The sequence below is a fragment of the Cannabis sativa genome, chromosome 6, assembly GCF_029168945.1.
Source record: "Cannabis sativa cultivar Pink pepper isolate KNU-18-1 chromosome 6, ASM2916894v1, whole genome shotgun sequence".
NCBI lineage: Eukaryota > Viridiplantae > Streptophyta > Magnoliopsida > Rosales > Cannabaceae > Cannabis > Cannabis sativa.
The window spans coordinates 49,037,435-49,060,199 of NC_083606.1; the positions used below are offsets into that span (position 1 = coordinate 49,037,435).

Sequence of the window (22,765 nt, forward strand, 5' to 3'; positions counted from 1 at the left end):
GGGCAAAAATTCAACCTTGGTCGTACAAGATAGTGGACCAATCTCTAGTTACAATCTTGCCACTTTATTTCAACCACTTATTCTTCTTTTCAATAATACCATATTTTTTAATTCAAACCTATAAATTCTAAAACTATTTATTTAATAATTAAAATAACTATCAAATAAAATTGTCATTTATAATATTTATTAATTAGACTCCATAAAGTCTCTTAATTAACAAGTAAACCCAAAAACACTATTTCTTCACAATCAAGCCATAACATAGTGAAAAATTCATAAACTAGGCATACTCTAATTTTAGAGTTATAATTGATTAACTAAAATCAATTAACTGAGTCTTACAAGCAGTTTGTCTCCACTAGTATGGGGACCATGGGCCTATATAACCGAGCTTCCAATAAGCCGAACTAGAATTTACAAAGTAAATTCACTAACTTATTAATTCCTCATTGCATCCACTCATAGAACTTGGAATTGCACTCTCAGTCATATAGAACGCTCTATATGTTCCACGATATAGATACGCTATTAATTATCCATTGTTATAATCCCAATAATCAATGATCCTCTATAGATGATCTACATTGCATAGGGATAAAATTACCGTTACACCCTTTCAATGTATTTTATCCTTAAAACACTTGGCAACCTATAAATGATATTTTAGTAAAATAATATAATCACTAAAATGAGATCTCAATCATTTATCTCTATTTAGCAAGCTCAAAGGAAATCATCGTTTCACTTCTAAATACCTATAGAAGATATAGATTCCATATCTATATTAGAGCTCCCACTCAATTGTACTAACATGTTCCCAAAATGTACGTATCACCCTGACCAAAAAGTAGGCTTAACTAACAAATCAAAGAACATGTATAATACTCTTGAGATCGAACCTAACCATATTAGGATAAAGATCATTTGTTCTATGATCAATTAGGTGATATTGAATTGAATAGATATTACGGTAAAATTATCATATCTAATCAAAGTTCAATATCGGTCCCTTCCAATGTATACTCCATACATCTGATACTTGTAAACTTTGCCAATGCCCTGGAAAAGACATAACACATATCCAAGGTGTAAGTATACCTATCGCTGATTATCATGCCAGTCTAAATCCAATGAACTGACAAATCAGGAAATTAAACTTTTGAACATATAATCAAGATTATATTCCATTATGCTAACAACACTATAATCATGAACAAATACATATGTTCTGGACCTAATAGAATTTATAATCATGAAATAAATCATGTGAACCATGCAACAAAAAATGATTTCTGATCTTTATTAATTAGATCTAATTATATTGAAATGAGTTTTATTTAGGGCACAAAATCCAACAAACTCCCACTTGCACTAATATAAAACAAAAAGTGCATTTCAAATAATCTTAACACCTTGATATCCAAATCAAGTGTAGTTTGTAGTATACTCTCCGTAATAGGATTTGACAGGTTGTATTCAATACAACCTTTTCTCCACCATTACATTTCTGTAAAGCCCGCTTAGTTAATTTGGAAATTAGCAGCTGTTCATGTTTAATTATGAAATTATTTATAGCTATTTAAATAATTTATTACTGTTATTTACGGAATTCAGAAATGCATGATTATGTCATCAGTAGCTTTTATATTTCGCATTTCCGGTGTCCAGTATTTTGGAACTCGGCGTTTGGCTCAGTAGAAATCACAACTTAGTATGTTAGTATTTTGGGGACGGGTTTTAGACATTGGGAATGTCGGGAATGGCCGAGAATTTAGAATGTCCCAAAAATACCCCTTTAGTATGATTTTCATGATTTTTGGTGGAGGGGCAAAATGGTCTTTTTGCCCCATTAGTGTTTTGTCTTCTAGTGAGTTTATTAATTGAAAATTAAATGTTTAATTATTTATTAATTGGCTGAAATGAGTGTTATATGTGTATTTGATTTCATTTCTTTATTTTACAAAAAATATCAAAGTTAGAAAAAATAGAAAACTCTCTCTTTTTCCTCTCTCTTTTCGGCTGGGTGCTTGGGGTTCAAGGGCTGGGATTTTCTTTGATTTTCAAGCTAGATTCAACCTAATTTGGGAGCTCTTGATTGTGGTAAGTGATTTCTAACTTCTCTTTGTGTTTTCTTGTGTTTTAAGAAAGTATATTGTTGATGCATGCATGTTTTTGTGGCTGTTGTTATGGCTGTGTTTAGTTGGTTTTTTCTGAAGTTCAAAGCATGATTATTTGATGTTAATTGAGTTGTTTGAAGCATGATTAGCTAGGTTGTTCAAGCTTTGAGTTTTCTATGTAAAAATGTGGTTTTTGGAAGGAAAATGTTGTGAATATGTTCTGTGATGTTGCTGTTGTTTCTATTAGTTTGCAGAGGTGTTTTTATGCTTAGTTAAGTAGAATTAAGCTAGTGGAATGCATGTTTAGGTGGTTTTGCTCAAGCTTGAGTTTGGAACTCAAAGCTTGAGCTCCAATGGCAAATTTTGTATCTGTGGTTTCTGGGTAGGTTTGATGCCTTGGATATGTTATTTGGGACATATAGAACAGGTCTGGAAAGTTTGGGACCATTTGGGGTTGAATTGGTCGAGTTATGAATTTTTATGGTTGTCGCTCGCGAGGAACCGAATTCGGTTGTGCATCCGGAATTCGGATGGGGGTCCCGATTTCCCGTAACCGGAATTTCGGTTGGGCAACCGGTCTACCGGTTGGGGGATTTTTCAGAACCCTAGTTTTCCTCGTTTTTAGGTTTTTAGGGGTATTGCCATGCTTTTTATCGATAGGGAAACTTTTAGTTCCAAGTTTTAGTCCCCGGGAAGTGATTTAGCGTGTCACTTATAGCGTTGTGATTTTTATGGTTTAGGAGCCGATGTCCGCCGTTCGGCTTCGGTTCCGGTCGGGTTGACCAAGCACACCCGAAATCGGAATCCGTAAGATTAGTATAACAGTATGCATATGTAGATTACATGTTTAGCGTGCATGTAGGAAGCCTGCTAGATTACATTAGTTATGTATTTAGGCTTCGAACCATCCAACCCTGTCACGTCGGTACGGTGGAGTATGACCAGCAATGAGTATGACCGGCTCGACCGATCAGCCGACATTTGGTTGGTGGTTCGATCTATTGACCTATCCCGTCGGTGACAGCCGGAGTATGACCAAGCCGGAGTATGACCGGTTCGACCGATCGTGAGGATACTTGTCAATAGTACTTGTCCCCTGAACGTTCAAAACTCAGTACCATGTTGGACATGGCAAGATAGTAGCTCGCACCATGTTGGACATGGCAGTAGCGGGACTCAGTATCGTGTTGGACACGGCAGTTAGTTATGTATGATATTATTATGCTTTTCTTACTGAGTCTGTCGACTCACAGTTTATGTTCATGTGTAGGTAAAGGCAAGGCTGTAGCTGATGGACCGTGAGCGAGCTTATGAGGTTGTACATGTCGGGGCGGTTAGGCCTGGAGCGTACGATCCTCGGGACAGCAAGGCTGAGATTTTTGTAACTGTCGTTAGACGACTTTTATTTTGATGTAATAGTTAAACAGTGAAACTTTTGTAAATATTTTTATAAATCGGGATCCCGAGACTTTTGTAAAATGGTTTATAAGTTTAATGAAAAAGCAAAATTTTAATTAATCACGTTTTTCCATAAACCTCGTTGATTAGCAACGAGCTGCACAGTACGTTTAAAAATCACGTAATACGCCTAAGATAGTTAGGGTGTTACAATTTCCTTAATCACAAAATGCTTGATATTGTGAAATTCCTCTCTATATGTTTACTGCTCTAGGGATACTGGAGTCTTACTTTTTGGCAACTACTTTTGCGTTAGTCAGGAAGTAACACTAGTAGTTAATAAATGTTGGAACAAATGCCAAAAATGTATAGAACTCTCCTTAGACTGAATAAGTATCTTTCCTACAACTTTAACATTCAGTCTCTATGGTAGTCTTAGAGACTTCATATAGGTTTCTACACTTCTCCAAAATCACTACTCCACCCCCAGAGTAATCACCATCTCATCAGCAGACTTTCTAGCACTAAGGCAACTGTAGAAATCTGATTTGGTGTAGTCTAAGAGTATTAAATACACCCTTATCGATTAACATATAGTTCCTCTTCTTGATCTTAAGATTTACTTGATTGCCTTCCAATATTCCTTTCCTGGATTAATCTGATACCTACTCATTACTCTCACTCAACAGCAGGTGTCTGGTCTAAGACATACTAAAGCATATCTGAGACCTCTCATTGTTGATTCAAAAAATTCCTTCATGGCTTTATCTTTTTTGGACTAGTTGAGACTTTTCCTTAGATAAATAAAATATGTCTAGAAGTCGAGAAGCTTCTATAGATTGCCATTAGAAAAATGCTCCAGCATCTTACTAAAGTAAGTTGCTAGCACTAGAGTAAGTAATTAACCAGGTATACCATAAGCCATAGGTTTAGATAAACTCAAACCTATAATACTAGGAACAGGATGTTTTGTTAAGTCCATTGAATAGACTTACTAACAAAAATTTCTTTTCTTGTCCTTGTAATAAAAAACTTTTGGTTACTCCATATGAATGGTTTTAACCATAGTAGTTCTCTTGGTTTTGCTTCTTAGTTTCTTATTCTAACAATCCATTACTTGTTTAAACTAACAATGGATTTTAATCACTTGTATCTTCCAAGTCATAACAGGGTGAGTTCTTTGAAACCCTCCCACTATGACAAGGTACCGTGAATTTTGCCTAAGAATACTAAATGGTATTGTCCTCTTCGGTTGTGTCAAAACAACAAAGGCAGTGGGATCATCATATATATAATAAGATGATTGAACACTTTTGGAATCAAGAAAAATATCTCCTTTATTTGCTACTTTATTTTCAGACTTAGTCATTTTCTTAGAAAAGTAGTATTTGTTGAAACAAACACTTTCTTCTCTAATGACTATGGGATGGTCCACCCCTAATCACTTAGAATAGCTAACAAACATGCAAATCTTAGTTAACAGTTCTAGCTTTTCTTAAGATTACGATTAGATCATCCATGAATCTAGTAATGGTTTACACTAACTACACAACCATTCCATCATTCTGAAATTTTCCTATCACTAGGGTATATCCCTAGAAGGACTTAGGCAACAACTAGTAACTAATCATAGACCTTATATTATCATCAATATGCAAATAGAATTTCTGGGGAGGTAAGTTTGGATATAATTCAAAAAATTAACTTAATGATCTTTGAACTGCATATCGACCAAATATTTCTCCACCCCTATCAGTTCGCAAGATCGTGAACCACTTACCTTCATGGTTTTTCACCATTGCTAGAAATTCATGAAATTTTTCAAACATTTCAAATTTCTTTTGCATAAGGTAAAATCTAGAGTGATCGTCTTAAGAATATAACGAAAACTCATATCAACCCCTGAATGTACATCCATCTACTAATATAGATGATTTTACTTTCAGTGGATATAGGCATATGACTCTTGCATAGAATGATCTTGTCAAAACCACTATGAATAAGATACAAATGCCATAGATAGTAAAATGTGGTTGTGTCTTTTGATGACTTAGGTTTAGTTACAATAAAGAGTTCTTAGAATAGTCCAAGTGGATCCTGGTCACAGAATACTAAACTCATATTCCATACTTTAACATACAGTTTGAATCCATTGACAGAAAATGGAGATTAAACTCTTGTGAAAGTTGAACTGTATTGTATTCTGGAAATAGAAATAAAAAATATCTATTTGGAATCTAAAATTTAAAGTCAAAGACTTAAATTTATACCAAATATACATGAGTATTCTTCTCTCTTGGACCACCACTACTAATTTAACTTTAAGTTTAATTTGCCTAAAGTAAACATATATAAGTGGGAGATTCTAAGATTGAGGATTTATATCATTTCGGGATAGAATGTTGGGAATAAAATCATATGCGCTATTCAATTTCATAAAAAGAGAATGACATTATAAGCAAATGATTTATAAACCATTCATCCAATGATATACTATGTAAGCAAATTCAAAATGAATAAGCTAAGAGGAATAAGTAAAGGATAATTTCGATTTAAAATAAGAATCCAACTATGTCCCGGTAGGCGAGAGTCAAAGTTATTCTTATTTGTATAATCTTCTTGTTTCATATTGTAAATACTTGTCTAAGGTGTCATCAATTGATGAACACCTAGATGTTGCATTTACAAATATTTATCTATCGAGATCTAACACTGTTATGTTTGTCTAATGATAACAATTCATTAGGATTTGTCCCATTAAAAACAAAAAGCTAAGTTAGACCAACAATGAAGATTCGAAATTAAACTACAATTAATAACAGAAAACAACATGGTTCAATAAAAATTCACACACAATTCAGAAATTATCAAGCATTTAGCAAATAACAAAGACATGTGAAAATACAAAACAAGCACATCTTAAATAATTTCCAAGGTTTCCAACAAACTGATACAGTGTCCCGGTAGGTGAGAGTCAAAGTATCATTCATTGAATAGAGTTGTCAGCTCATCTAAAATGGATACCATTCTAGCAACCTTTTATTCGATCAAAATAAGAATCCAACGTTGTCCCGGTAGACGAGAGTCAAGGTTATTCTTATTTTATGACCTTCCACCGTTGTTTCATACTTCGTAAATTTATCTCTAAGTAGTCACCGTAGGGGAGAGTCTAATAGAGACGAAAACTTACAAAATACTTATCATAAGAGATCTTACAGTGTTCAATGCTTTCAACGAATAACCATCCATAAGGGGGACGAAGTCTAGCGTCTCGAGGTTATATTGAAAACATTTAACTATTGTAAGACCAACAATGGAGATCGAATATCCTTATAACTAAAAGCTCATTATTTTAAAGAGTTGTATTTTTTTTTATACTTATTTTAATCTATTTATTTTATTTAATTAAAAATTACAAATTTAGAATAAATTCTAAATATAAATTTTAATTTTATATTTATAAAATTATACTTAAGGAAGATCTGGAAAAATAAAAAATAAATTATTTTCCATCCTTAGTATTAATTTTCCAATAAATATTACAAAAATTATTCAATTTAAGTTGATCCAAAATTAATTAAAAATTTTCAACTCAAATTTAATTTTCTATAAATATATAATGCAAAATTCGAAAAATAATGAATTTAAAATAAATACAATTTTTGAAATTGCTTAAAATAAAATAAAATAAATCCTGAAAAATTATTCTAATTTATGTTGGTCCAAAATTAATTAAAAATTAATTTTCAACACAAATATAATTTTTCTATTTAATTAAATATTAAGAAATTATCAAATATTTAAGTATCATGATAAAAATCAACTTAAATATTAATTTTCTATTTACTTAAATATCACTAGAAAAATACTTCAAGCAAACAGACAATAACTATCTAGACTTTCATTGACTAATTAATTCATTTTCTAATTATAATATATTTTAGTTCATTTATTTTAATTAATCATTAATGAAAAAATTATTGGTTTAAGTTGGTCCAAAATTAATTAAAAAAAAATTAGTTTTTAACTTTAATCAATTTTTCAAGAAAAATTTAAAATTTTCTGCATTTAAATAAAAATGCAATTTCGAATTAAAATAATTAATAAAATAAAAATAAAATATATTTTGAAAATTATTCAAATTTAAGTTGTTTTGAAATAAAGATTTCCAACTTAAAATAATTTTCTATTTAATTTAATATTCTGAAAATAATAATATTTAAGTATCAAGAATGAAAGCCACTTAAATATTTAATTTTCAATTTAATTGAATGTATTAAATACAAGAATTAAATAATCAAGTATAAAAGAAACTTAATTATTAATTCTAATTTGATACTAGGAAAAATATTCTTAATTTAAGTTGGTCCAAAATTAATTAAAATAAATAATTAATTTTCAACTTAAAATATTTTCCTAATTAAATATTAGAAAATATAATTAGTCACTAGAAATAACTATCTAGAATATATCTCATTAACTAAGTGTTTTTCTAAAATTAACTTTAAAATATTAAATGAAAAATAAATTTGATATATTTTAAAAGTTAATTATGTTTCTAATTCAATTTTAATTAGGTTAGACTAATATAATTAACCTAATACAATTATTTAAATAAGACAAATGGGCCTTCACAATTAAGGTGGTTCATGTGAGGGAGGGTTGGGTTCAGTATGTCGTACTCACTGCTATTGGCCCCCTAACTCTCACACAAGGCCCAAAGGAGAGGAATTTAACCATTAAATAAATAGTTGTTATTAATTGAATAAGCCCAATTCTAATTGGGCCTAAATAAAATTACTTATGTCAAATTCTATTTTAGCAACCTAGTCCATTTACTTAGTAAAACTTAAATGGGCTTCCTATATACATCTAAGCCCAAAAGCAAACATATAGGCTCATACAGGTCAAATGATTTGGATGGGCCCTATCATGTTACTAGGTTTACACAGATGAAAGAAGTACAAAATTTACCTGTTACAAATTATTTATAGGATCTATTAACACTTGGACTATGATTAAAATCAGATCATTGGATCAGTCAACAAGTTAATCATAGCAATTTAGATCAAATAAATAATAGGTTTGTTAAAAAAAAGTTTTGAATAAACAATATAAGTAAACAAACATTATCTATCTAACAGATGTGAAATAAGATTTAATATAATTAAATTATTATTTTAAACTACCCAACTAAATGTTGAAAATTTAGGGTTGTTAAAGCAACCTTAAAAATCTCATCAAAATTTAAAATTCAAAAATGAAAAACTAATTTAAAATATCTAGGTTTATTTGAATTATTTTATCAAATTAAATTAAATATCAAATACGATAAATGATTTGAAAAATAATATTTTCACTATCATTTTCTAATCTTATAATTTAATCAAATTAAAATAATAAAATAAACCAATTTTGAAATAGATGTGGTTAGATAATTATTATTTTAAGAATAAAATAATAAATAAATAATAATTATCCTAACTATATGTCAAAATATCTCATATTAAGCATTATTCAAATTTCTACAAAAATATATAAGTTATTTAAATATTTAAAATATAATTTATAAATTCCTAATAAGTAAAATATCATTTTTCAAACATATAATTTATAAACAATTAAATATTTAACAAAAAAACAAATTTTGAATTTAAAAATATTATGGTTAGAATATCTATAAAAATATCTAGGTTAATTTCAAATTTATATTAATTATTTAATTTATCATATAAGATAATTTTAATATAATATTTCAAATAAAAAAGATAAAGTTATCTTTTAATTTAAAATATGTCAAATATCAAAATATCTAATTTTATAATTAAATAATATATAATTATTAAAGAAATTAACAAATTTTTAAATCTAACCATAATTTAAAAAATAAAATAATCAATTTTTAAATTTAAACCTCAAAATATCAAAATTAATAATAATCTATTAAAAAATAAATATTATTAATTTAAAAAATGATGTTTAAGTTCAAATATATTAAAAATAATATTTTATTTTGATTTTGGGGTTTGAAAATTAGAAAAAATGGAATTTTGGCTGCCAGTAGGCTGCATGTGCAGCCTCGAGAGGCTGCAAAAAGAGCCTTACGCGCACGGAAGGGAGAAAACGTAGGATGCTTGACCGTGGTTTCTCGGTCACATGCAGCCTCCCTGGCGCGTGTGTCCCATGTCCGAAGCAGGCGAGCTGACCGAGCATTCAGACAAAAAATTGTCTGAAATCCGCGCGCGCACACCTTCTTGTCCGAGGGTCTGGTGCGCACGAGCACCACCCACGACACCCAATGGACCCGATTTTTCGAACCTCCATAACTCTCTCATTTTTAATCGGAATTAAGTTCCATAAAAACGAAAGTTGCTTAATTTTTCACAAGGAATCCAAATAAAATATTTTCAGAAACCAAAAAAAAAATATTTTTCATGAAAAATTTCGTACAACACATACATTCATCAAATAAGCACATAAACAACATGAAACCATCCAAATCAACACAAATCATCGTTTTAATTCATATTTCATGAAAGTAAATCATTACCATGGCTCTGAGGCCAGTTGTTGGAATTATTTTACCAGGATCTAGATTTACTAACAAGTATGTTTCATTAACATCCTAATATGAATTTCTAAAATAATGAAATAAACACATAAGGGTTTAAGAAAACCTTACATTGGGTGCAGCGTAATATAATGACTCCTTCCGTTCAGATCTCTAGCCCTTGATTCCTTTCTGTAGTAGAGCATTATCAAGATCTGAACCTGGATCTCTTTCTCTCCTTCTTGAGCCCGATTCTCCTTCTTGTTGATTAGATTGTTCACAGTCTTCCACACTATGATTGAGATACCACTTGATGTGTGTGGGAACTCACTCTATCACTAATGGCTGAAATTATTTAGTGTGAAGAAAGGCTTAGTGTTTCGAATTGAAGATGTCTCATCTAGGTTTTTAACTTTGGAGGCATTAGTTGGATAATGAGACCATAGCCTTCCTTTTATACTATTCTTCAATAGGGTTAGGGTTGAATTATATGGATTAAAAAAGAATAAAATATCATGCAAAAATTCAACCTTGGCGGTACAAGATAGTGGACCAATCTCTAGTTACAATTTTGCTACTTTATTTCAACCACTTATTCTTCTTTTCAATAATACCATATTTTCCAATTCAAACCTATAAATGCCAAAACTATTTATTTAATAATTAAAGTAACTATCAAATAAAATTGTCATTTATAATATTTATTAATTAGACTCCATAAAGTCTCTTAATTAACAAGTAAACCCAAAAACACTATTTCTTCACAATCAAGCCATAACAAAGTGAAAAATTCATAAACTAGACATAGTCTAATTTTAGAATTATAATTGATTAACTAAAATCAATTAACTGAGTCTTACAAGCAGTTTGTCTCAACTAGTATGGGGACCACGGGCCTATATAACCGAGCTTCCAATAAGCCGAACTAGAATTTACAAAATAAATTCACTAACTTATTAATTCCTCATTGGATCCACTCATAGAACTTGGAATTGCACTCTCAGTCATATAGAACGCTCTATATGTTCCACGATATAGATACGCTATTAATTATCCATTGTTATAATCCCAATAATCAGTGATCCTCTATAGATGATCTACATTGCATAGGGATAAAATTCATGTTACACCCTTTCAATGTATTTTATCCTTAAAACACTTGGCCACCTATAAATGATATTTTAGTGAAATAATATAATCACTAAAATGAGATCTCCATCATTTATCTCTATTTAGCAAGCTCAAAGGAAATCATCGTTTAACTTCTAAATACCTATAAAAGCTATAAATTCCATATCTATGATTAGCGCTCCCACTCAATTGTACTACCATGTTCCCAAAATGTACGTATCACCCTGACCAAAAAGTAGGCTTAACTAACAAATCAAAGAACATGTATAATACTCTTGAGATCGAACCTAACCATATCAGGATTAAGATCATTTGATCTAGGATCAACTAGGTGATATTGAATTGAATAGATATTACGGTAAAATTATCATGTCTAATCAAAGTTCAATATCGGTCCCTTCCAATGTATACTCCATACATCCGATACTGGTAAACTTTGTCAATGTCCTGGAAAGGACATAACACTTATCCAATGTGTAAGTATACCTATCACTGATTATCATGCCAGTCTAAATCCAGTGAACTGACCAATCAGGGAATTAAACTTTTGAACATATAATCATGATTATATTCCACTGTGCTAACAACACTATAATCATGAACAAATACATATATTCTGGACCTAATAGAATTTATAATCATGAAATAAATCATGTGAACCATACAACGAAAAATGATTTCTGATCTTTATTAATTAGATCTGACTATATTGAAATGGGTTTTATTTAGGGCACAAAACCCAACAGGAAGCTCATAGAATAAGATAACCTTAACTCTCGCCTACCGGGACAACGTTGAATTCTTATTTTGATTGAATAAAAAGTTGCTAAAATAGTGTCCATTTTAGATGAGCTGACTACTCTATTCATTTGTTACTTAGGAACTTTGTTTTAATTTTCTTATACTAGTAGTGAACTACAACAAAATTGATCATTTAAATACCTTTGGTACCAATTTATTTACATAAATAGTTAATTGTAACAAATGAAACTAGCCAACGAGTTTTGCCATAATTATCTTTTAAATTAATTTGTTCTACTATTTATATAAAATTATGTATTAATATTTTTATTTGAAAATATTTTATTGAGTGAAGTTTGCTCACTAATCACATCTTCTTATTAAAAAACATATTATTTTTTTAAATAACAAACACCACAACAACAATCAACCCATATAATAATCAGCCCCCAATTCACGTGTGGGATTCAGTAAAATAATTGCAAACTTTTTTTTATTTAAACTAAAAAAAATCACTTCTCTCAAAAAAAAAAAAAAAAAAAAAAAAAAAAAAACTAAAAAAAATCACATATACTACCATAACATGTACCATTCATTCATTTCATTCTATTGGCCAAAAAAACTTCCCCATGTGATAGGGTAGAAAGAAAGGGACCCTATATATAATCTTCGGGACGAGAGTCATTTTATGTTGTACATGCATGCCATGATTTTATGTTTATGTTGTACATGCATGCCATGCTCTGTTTTTGCTGGTAGACTTGTAATTTCTAATAATGAAATCAGCATAAATAAATGATTATTATTATACATACATATAATGCTACAAAACTCTGGAGACTATCAACACTCTTCCTAAAAAAATTCTCAACGCTCGAATTATCACTCTAAAAACACCGAAACAAAAAAAGAAAGTATTTAGAAAAAGAAAAAAAAAAGAACTACATAGTTATCTTCTAGTTCAGCTGTCAAAGAAATGATTTTGAATGAAGAGAGCCTAAATCAAGTTCCAGCAGAAGCATCACTTTTAAACTGCTCCGCTAGTGGGGGAAGTAAAAGAGCAAGCCTAGATTTGTACCTTGCAATTCGTTTTAACCGTAGTTCTCGTAGCCTATAAACCAATATATTAGATAATAGAATAAAGAGCATTAGAGTGATAGTTTACTTCGTAGAGAAAAAGTTCCACAACAACAAATTTACATCACCGATGCCATAACCGTATATTCAACAGTTTGTTAACTCTTAACCTATTGAAAGAGAAATGTAAAACTACAGGACAACTGATCACAAAGATATAATGCAATTAAAACATACCTTGCTCGAACCCGTTTAGCACGTTTCACATGTCCTTTTAACAGATCCTCTGCACTTAGATGCTCAACAGATTCATCATCCTGAAAACAGCAACAAAACCAAGTTAGTGCAAATAATAACAGCATCTACATTCCAATTTTAATTCTCTAGTAAAACTGTATAGTAATTTGTTTACGGAACAGTTGATTCAACTACATCATGCACATTCAGACAATTGACACTGAAAACTGTTCAATCATTTCATATCATGTATCATATGCCATCCTGATAGTTATCCACTGTGTCAAACCAGGCTTTAGTAACTAATGAACAGCACCAAGAAATCAACCTTCACTCCATCATCATCATATTCTTCTGGACTTTCCTTCTTTTGTAAATTGCCAGTCGCCACAGAAATAGGGTAAGGCTTTGGCAGGGACCTAGGACCGTTACCATATTGTGGCTGCAAAAATAAAAGAAAAAAAGAAGCCTAAGTAAATGGATGACAAATAACTGAAAAATAATAAATACATTCAAATTGCAGGAAACAATTCAACTAATCTCCAGTGTGTAGAGCCCCAAAGCCTAAGTTTAAACGATGCAGAAAAGAATAAATTGTTGAAAGACTGACTTTCAGCTACATTGTCCAAACTTTCTTTATGAACGCAGTTGAAGCCAGAATAGTTATTGAAGAAATCATAAAAGTATAATTAGAATTTTAAATAAAATGCAACAACAAGGTCTTTAAACTAGTATTTCCACCTTAGGGCACCCACCCTCACCACTAAGCTAGTGGCTTTAATAGAAGGGAAGGCTGTCAAACACCCATGTGACCATCCTAATTAGCTGAAGTTGACTCAAAACAATCCTCTAGCAAGCCACAACGAAATGAGGAACAAGCCATTAATCAAGCTATAATCACACATTTCATTTACTAGGATATGGTTTTATATCTCCTAATAAGTATAGGACACAAGAGGTGAGGTTCAAGTCCCTCATGGGTACCTACACAGCAATTGCTACAGTTTCTTGGTCCTCAAATATTGTAGGGCTAACTGCTAAGTGGTTATCCTAGTTTCAACAAAACAGAAGTATAGGACACAAGAAGTACTAGCCCTATAGAACAAAACCTCTTCAAGGTGGTTTTTATGCGGTAACTTTAGAATTTATTAAACATGTTTTTTCTTTAAAAGGATTGTCAACAGAAATATTTCCCAAGTTTTACACACACATTCTAGTCATTAATTAAAAAGATTGCAATCAAGTCATTATTTTTAAAAACAAGTTTAGTTACCTTTTAATACTGATTTTCCTTTGTTTGTCGTGAATATTAAATTTTCTTATACACTATGCTAGAGAAATAAAAAAAAATTGACCTTAAAAAACTGAAAATTTTGTTTAATAATTACAGCAGGAATTTGATTAATACTCCTTTCAAAACTTAAGGAGTTGATTGTATTTTTTTTCTTCTTTACAAACCAGATTGCGAAACAGCAAAAAGACTTAAAGTGTATTTGTGCAAAAAGATTTTGGCAGGCTCTGTCTGAATCAAATCCAAAACCATCCTTGAATCTAGTTCCTAGCTACTCAGGTACAAAGGCAACAATTTAAAAGAAGAGTAAATGATAAACAGTACAACGAACAACCTAAGCTCACTTTAAAGACATTACAGACCTGAATCAGATGATGATGGTTCAAGAGTCTTACATGGTTGGAAATCTGACACAGTAGAGATGTCTAAAGATTTGTAATGTTATTACCGAAAAAGTGCTCCAAAAAACTCAAACATTTTAGTTACTAACCAATGTATGTTGGAAAGGTATCCAGTAAATTCTGGGAAACAACGAAGTTAATTAACCATACTACGTCCATACATAGGAACAGTGAGTGGTAGATTGGTAACTTAAGATTTACTCATGTATATACAAAACTTGTTGTGCTGAAACCAGCCAGAATATTCGATTGTGGTATTACATGACAGTTTATCTGATCCATTTTGCCTGCTACAGTATTTGGAGTAGAGGTCATCCATTGTTTGTCACTCCCTCCCCACTCTTCTTTAGACAAAAGAGTATGGCCAAAGCCCAGGCAGTGACTGACTTCTAACGTGTTCATTTAAGGTGCGATATACCTAGTTGACTTCTTAAGTTAAATGTCAACTATCTAGTAAACATACTAGCTACACTTTACTGATTTTCTCGTTACCTATTTCATAGTTTCACAACTTCTCTATTGTTATTATTTCTCTTAAAACTTTGAAAAGCATTTTATGTTATTATCACATGGTTTGGTCGAGATTTTATGCTCAAAATGCTTGTTTTGAAGCGAAGATATTCTGTTTAAGACAAGGTGAAAACCGTTAAACAAAACACCCTTAAAGGAGAGGGAGGGGAAGATTAGTCTTTTTTCCAGCAAAAAATACATCAACCAAGTTCATTTTTCATGATAAGTTATGTAATTTTGTTTAATAATGATTTTCAAAAGTAAGGAATTTAAAGATTTATCCTTTTCAAAGGTAATGTGTGAATAGAACCAAATGGAGCTCCTACAGAAAATGGAAATGGAGAAAAATATAAAGAACATGGTTGTCCTTGCAATTTTTTAAGGAGTGAGTTGGAAAGAAATATTATAAGTTTTACTTACGTATACTGTAGAAATTGTGGAATTGGCTTGCTTTATGGATCTTCAACGCTAAGGAGTTTAAGGCATTTGCATTCTCAATTCTTCTTTGTGATTGGTAATGGTATTTGAGGTTGTTTAAAAGGTTTACAGGAAATTGTTATGATTTTGTCTTTCACTATCTTCAACACAGCGTGCTGAAAAAGCTTTTTAGTCTAAGTAAAAATAACAGAAATTAAAGAGCTACTTTGTGTAAAATTTTAGGTGCAGAAATTGGTGTTTCTTATTTTGTTATTTCCCTTCAGCAGGAAATTCCACAAAACAGTAAACTTGACTCAAAGCAACATATGATATATCTAATAAAGTTTTGTGTGTCTTCTTTGGTAGGAAATGTAAGAAAACTAGTAAGTTGGCAATGAATGGTGTATTCATAGTAGGTTCTTGATAAGTGCTTTTCTCAAAATAGGATGTTTTATAAGTTCTTCTATCCAAATAGATCTAGCATCGCGAAATTGCATAAAATATTGATAGATCCGGTGTTTTGGAGAAAAAATTAATTTTCTTGTGGATATTTAGAAAAGCAAGTCCCATAAATAAAAAAGACCACATATATTACTGCTGTTTATAGTCATTAACTATAATTGGAGACTGACAAATCCATTATCCTAAATGAGCTTTTTGTATCACATCAAAGTTTTGTTTTCCCCATGACAGAAACAACTTCATAAATTTAGGTAAGTTATCTTAGATATTAGGCAAAAAGTTGCCATTGTTTGAAAACCAATTATGAAACTTCAAATGCATATGCAAATGACAATTATCCTATGGAAGACAAACCTGGGTTTCATCTTGAGTACCATTTCTTAACCATGATCGACAAAGTGCATACAAAGAAGCCCCCTCAACAATTCTGACCTGGAAACGCAAACAAAAGTACATCAACAAATAATTAAGAGCCACATTACTTCTTAAGCTGTTTTTCCTTAAATGAGAATTTGCATCAGATTACTACAAAGAATAGCAACAGAAAGGAATAAACTTATAGTAGCTTTACGAACACTATATGTATGCACTAAGTAGAATTTATATATTGAGCAGGATAAACAATGATGAGTGGGAAAAGGAGAACAATTACTTAAATATGAACGGATATGCATGTCAGTGATGAGAAATTAGAGGAGACATTTTAAAACAACTTTATATTATTTTTTGAACCTAATAATAATTTGTTTCTATATAAACATATAGTAAACAAATCATAACATGCATTCTCTGATTATTAAATGAAGATGCCAAACCGGACAATTTGTTTCATAAAAGAACAGAATTAAAGGATGAGAATTTAATAACTCTACAAAAGGGGGAATTTGTTGAGAATTTGATAGATTAACAAAATGAGGTCACACTTGCAATATTTCTTGAGCAGAGAATTATACAAAAGAAAAAATAAAATCATTTACTTTCTTCTAAGTTAACTTTGTCATTACTTACAACTAAACAAGTAAGAATGATACAAAGCTGGGAAGATTTTTTGCTTACTTTTCTATCTTTGACAACAGTTAAAGTATCATCTCTGCTTTTATCCCTACATTAAAGCACAAAACAATGTCAATGGACAATCAAAAGAACTCCAGGCTGAAGAAGTACAAGCAATACCTCATATCTTTGTGGCCATTACAGTCTGGTGCTGGAGATGAAGAAGAAACCTGTATGGTTGAGAAGATAGAGTGTAAAGCATACGTTGAAAAAAAGATGAAAAAATAAAAAAATAAAACCTTCGATGGAAGGAAACGAAAGGGAAGCAGGAATTGAAACCTTTGGTTGCACAGAAACAGGAACACCCTTGACTGATACAACAGGCGAGCCAAGATGAGGATGATAAAGGTGTTGCTGCAAGTTCTGCATTGGCCTGACCAAATGCGCAGCAAGATTCGCATTCAAAGACTCCATATGCGGAGCACCCCGCACACCTCCCGCGTGATGGAACCCCGCAGCGACGATTGGACGAGCAGGGTAACCTCCGCCGCCGCTGCCTGGGTTAGCGACAGTGACAATCTGATCGGGACGAACGGCCTTGGGGATGAATCCCCGGCCGGAGGATGCGACAGGGTAGGAAATTCCGTGCGCCGTGGAGGAAGAGTCGTTCGGGGATTTGACCAATTGGGAATTTGTATAAGGAGGGACCGGCGCACGGATGGGGAGGGCATGAGCCGTGTACAGCGGCTGCTGCTGAGAAGAGAATGCAGAGGCAGCGGTAGTAGTGGTGGTAGTGAGTGGATGATGATGATGGGGATGGAGGGGCTGAGGTTGCTGCTGGAGCGGAGATATAGGTCTTGATGGGGGTGGATTTGTGAAGGGACGAGCGAGATTTGTGGTTGCTGTAGAGGTCGTAGTTGCAGCCGGAGCGGTGGTAGAAGCGGCGGAGGTAATTGCCGGAGTAGTAGCGGGGGAGGCAGATGATAGGGTGGGGTTGGGATCGATGGCCATGGCGGTGGCGGGGAAGTTTGGAAGTTTTGGTGCGCTTTGTGTTTTTTCAAAATCAGTGGTGTTTGTTTTTAAACAAAACTAGTTTGATACCCCACTCCCTCTGTCTTGTCGTTTTTAACTTTTAAAAGAACAATTAGTGATTTTCCAGTCACTTTTGTTATTAGTGTGACTTTAACTCAGTCTTTTCTTTTGGTTGAGTATTTTTTTTTTTTTGGGTTAATTTCTCAGTTTTTTTAGTCCCTAAGAGAGCTCACATTATTATTAACTAGAGAACGGAACCGCGCTTCGCGCGGTTTTTAAACTTATATATATATATATATATGATGATTCATGTTATTATAGAAACCGCTAATTAAAATGATATTTATATTTATTCACTAAATATTTATTATAAATTGATAAATATGTAGCAGTGCGTAAAACTATCAAAAAATTATTCACTAAATATATGATTAATTATATAGTGCAATATTATAATTTGTTAAAAAAAATAATGTAATATAATATTCATAATATAAATTTATTTTATTTTCTGTTTTTATAATATTCTCTATTGATAATATATGTATCAATTTTATATTTTATATTTTATTATATTATTAAGTTATTATTAATAATTAAAATATATATATACTTAAATAATAATTAATTTTAGATCAAATTTATATAATCAATAATTATTTTCACTTTGTATAATTTATATAATTAAGAACTATTTATATTATTAGATATACTACATTGATGTGATTAAATTGTATAAAAAATTTCTATAGTTAATTTTTCATTTTCTTTGCTATCAAATTTTTGGTTTTATTTAAATTTTACAAATAATTAATAACAATTTTTAGAATAACACTATATAAACTTTTTTTACTAAATTTGTTTAGTAAGAAAGAAGATATATATACTTTACATAAAATATATAGAGAGGATATGTGAATGTATCATTATAAAAGTGTATAAGTAAAACTTAAAATTTAATAAATTTTTATAAATACTTAAACTTAAATCAATTTTTGTTGGCCCTTCTTCAACAATGAAAAACAAAATAATATATTATTATTATATTATTTAATAAATAATACGAAATAGAAAAATACAATTAACAAATATGTATACATAAATATAATATTATTAATAATAACAACAACAATAATAATAATATCTATTTCTATTTATTCTCTTATAGCATTGAGTTACTTCTATTATAATTAATTTTTTTAACGGTTAGTTCTTTATATATTTTTTTTTTTTAAAACAATTTTTTTTTTTCAAAAATGAAAAGTCACTAAATTTCTTTAATTAAATAATACTAAAAATTTCTTTGAATTTTATGAATGATATAAACTTATATATATCATCTATTATAATGAACAATTTTTTTAGATATAACTAATTAATGATTTTTTTAGACGTGATGCAATTTGTAAATTTACTCAAAATCAAAATCATGTGTGTATTAGTATATGTATAGATCACATAATATTAATAATCGCTTTTAATGTGTACAAAAATAAATAAATAAATACACTTAAATAAAAAGAAAACCAATAGTCATATAATAGATCCTTAACAAAGGAAAGTGAGATGTCACATCATCAAGCTTAACAACATAATTATAAAATTATTTATTAATTATAAAATTTTGAATCATTTAGTATATATATAATAACTAATTATTTATAATAATGGATAATATATTAATACTATTATTTATATAAATTTAGTTTAAGATATAACTAATTAGAAATTAAATAAAAGTGGAATAAATATATAAAAATTATTATCTAAAATCGAAACAAAATTTACCTACACTATATAAATATATGGATAGATATGTATATATAAGTGAATAATATTAATATATTTACTATTTAAATTTTTGACACATAAAAATATCACTTTTAATAAACGTATTTATATATAAAATAAAAAAAATAATATATTTTTAACACCCAAATCCATATATGAAAAAAAAAATACTAAAATAGTACTTTCACATCAAATAAAAAATCCACCAATTCAAAATTCCTTACATATTTTTTTTACATATATGATAGTACCTTAGAAAAGTAAATAGATGGAGTTTTCTTCTAATTCATCTATTTAATATTACTCAAAATTATTGTTCCTTATCCATTATCTGTAGCCAAATAATTCACACATATAGGACATTTGAATTAAACTAAGAATATTATATAATTTAGTCGATCTTTAAAATAAAATATTTTAAAACAATATTTATAAAAAAAAAAAAAACATACATACATATATATATTTATATAAGAAGTAAAATTGATACCGAAGAGAACAAAATAAAGAGTTATGCATGTATGAGATAGTAGACTGACTTGTTTTAGAGAATGACACTTTAAGGCTTCATGTGATCATGAGGAAATTCTTAGTGCATTGTTTTCTTAGTGATGCTTTTCTCATTGTTGGTATTTTCTTTTTCTTCTCATTTTATAATTACTCTAAACTATTTACAAAAAATGAAAGATCTTTTCTTATATGTCTATATTTTGAGAGTGTAATTGTAATTAATTAATACATTAATGGGAGTTACTATCAATTTAATAAAAAATGTTTTTATTTGATTATTAATGCTAACAATTTTGTACCGTGTAAAAATTGAAAAGTCTTTCTTTTCTACATATAAATATTTATTGCAACCAAAGATCATTATTATAATATATTAAAACTGAAAAAAAAAATATTAATAAATACGTAACTCTCCATTTTTGTGAGTTAACACTAAAAAATATAGAATAAAAATTTAAAAAAAAGAGAAAAAAGATAATATTGAAACTAAGAAGTATAACATGCCATGTCATCACTCCTAACAAAAGGATTATATAAATATATAGATAGATTGATAGATTTGCAATCGTATTAATATTTTTAAGTTTCTCTTTTGTAATCGTTCTGAGAATTTTTTAGCTAACAATCTTTCTAAACTTGCCTTATCTTTGGATATGACAAGAGTGTGGTGGTTAGATTTACTGGGTGTTCTTTGATAATTAGTGGTGAAATCCCCTTATGTTCAAATTTTGTACACTTAACCCCTGATCTTTTTTAGGTGGAAAAGCTCCCGTAACTTTATTTATTTATTTTTTTTATAAATTTGAGTCGCTAGTGAAATCTCACAGTTAAATATCAATTGAATTATCACTGTGTACACATGTGTATACGTGACATATTTTTATTGGCTTCGAAGTTTTACTGTCACGTGTACGCATGTGCACACATTGATAATTCCAGTTAACATTTGACAGTGAAATTTAACTGACATCTTAAATTTGTAAATAAAAGTGAAGTTAAGGGAGTTAAGTGTATAAAAATTAAAATAAAAAAGATAATTTATAAATAAATATAATATAAAAATTGTTATTTTAAATAATTATTGCAAAATTATAAACTAAAATTAAAAAATTATCAAAATAACCTATCAACTTAAATTATTTTATAAATAAATTTTTAGAAGTAATTATTACAAAAATTACTACTAAATAACTAATGAAAAATTATTTACTTAAAAAAACTAAGAAAATAGAAACTATGAAAAAAGGATTGCATTCATAAAAAAAAATATTATAACTAATTGAGCAAGACTAAATTCTTTAATCGCCATAGAAATAATGCAACACTAATTTTGAGACAAACTAAAGTGTAACAAATAGTAAACTATATATAAGCTATAACACAACACTCACAAAGGTTTCTAAACCATGTGGGATTTTTGTTTTCAATAAAACTTACTAATGAATAAAATCATTGTATGATATATAGAATTAAAATTTATTAAAAAAAATAGAAAATTTGAGAAAATAGAATCTATGAAAGAAAGCTCTTATATAATGCCACATCAACTCTCAATATCTTTCCTTTATATATAGATATAGATTTCTCTACTTTAACTTTTAAAACTAGAAAATAATTTGCGCTTTGCGTGCGATGATTGTATTTATTTTTAGTTATAATTAAGTTATAAAATTATATTTAATATCTAAAATTATTTAAGAAGGCTTGTTAACATATATAATTTTGGGAACATATATAATTTTGGGAAATTTTATAATGCACCCTCTTAAAATAGATACATTAATGCACCCTTATCTATTTTAACACCCGAAATAATTTTTTAGTCAAATTATTTCTCATGGTCATATAAGTTATAATTATTTAAAACATCTTGCAAAATTTTAAAAAATTTGAAAAAGTTTAACACGCTGAAAACTACGTTCAAATAGTATATTGCACGCGTGACTATTTTATTTTATACGCGTGTAAAATAAACTGTTTGAACATTATTTTTTATATTATAAATTATTCGGAATTTCTCAAAATTTTGTAAGTTATTTTAAATAGCTATAACGTACATGAATATGAAAAAAAATTAGACTAAAAAATTTTTATGGATGCCGAA

General features: G+C 29.6%; 1 protein-coding gene across 1 annotated transcript; it reads right to left on the bottom strand.

The window, feature by feature from the left end:
* Positions 1-12,686: 12,686 nt before the first annotated feature.
* Positions 12,687-18,444, bottom strand: LOC115695933 (uncharacterized). Its single transcript, XM_030623030.2, has 7 exons — positions 17,668-18,444; positions 17,509-17,558; positions 17,392-17,437; positions 16,690-16,767; positions 13,583-13,696; positions 13,255-13,334; positions 12,687-13,051 (listed from the first exon to the last, which is right to left on the bottom strand). Exons 1-7 carry the CDS (start codon positions 18,337-18,339, stop codon positions 12,943-12,945), a joined length of 1,149 nt encoding a protein of 382 aa, XP_030478890.1. The 5' UTR covers positions 18,340-18,444; the 3' UTR covers positions 12,687-12,942.
* Between the last annotated feature and the right edge of the window lie 4,321 nt (positions 18,445-22,765).

Bases quoted from the DNA above. Each gene is read 5' to 3' on its own strand.
- LOC115695933 (XM_030623030.2), bottom strand. From the start codon at position 18,339: ATGGCCATCGATCCCAACCCCACCCTATCATCTGCCTCCCCCGCTACT. The intron at 13,697-16,689 runs GTTTGTCTTCCA...TTATTTTTGCAG, and splicing joins GTACTCAAGATGAAACCCAG to CCACAATATGGTAACGGTCC. The intron at 13,052-13,254 runs GTATGTTTTAAT...ATTGGTTTATAG, and splicing joins GCTAAACGGGTTCGAGCAAG to GCTACGAGAACTACGGTTAA.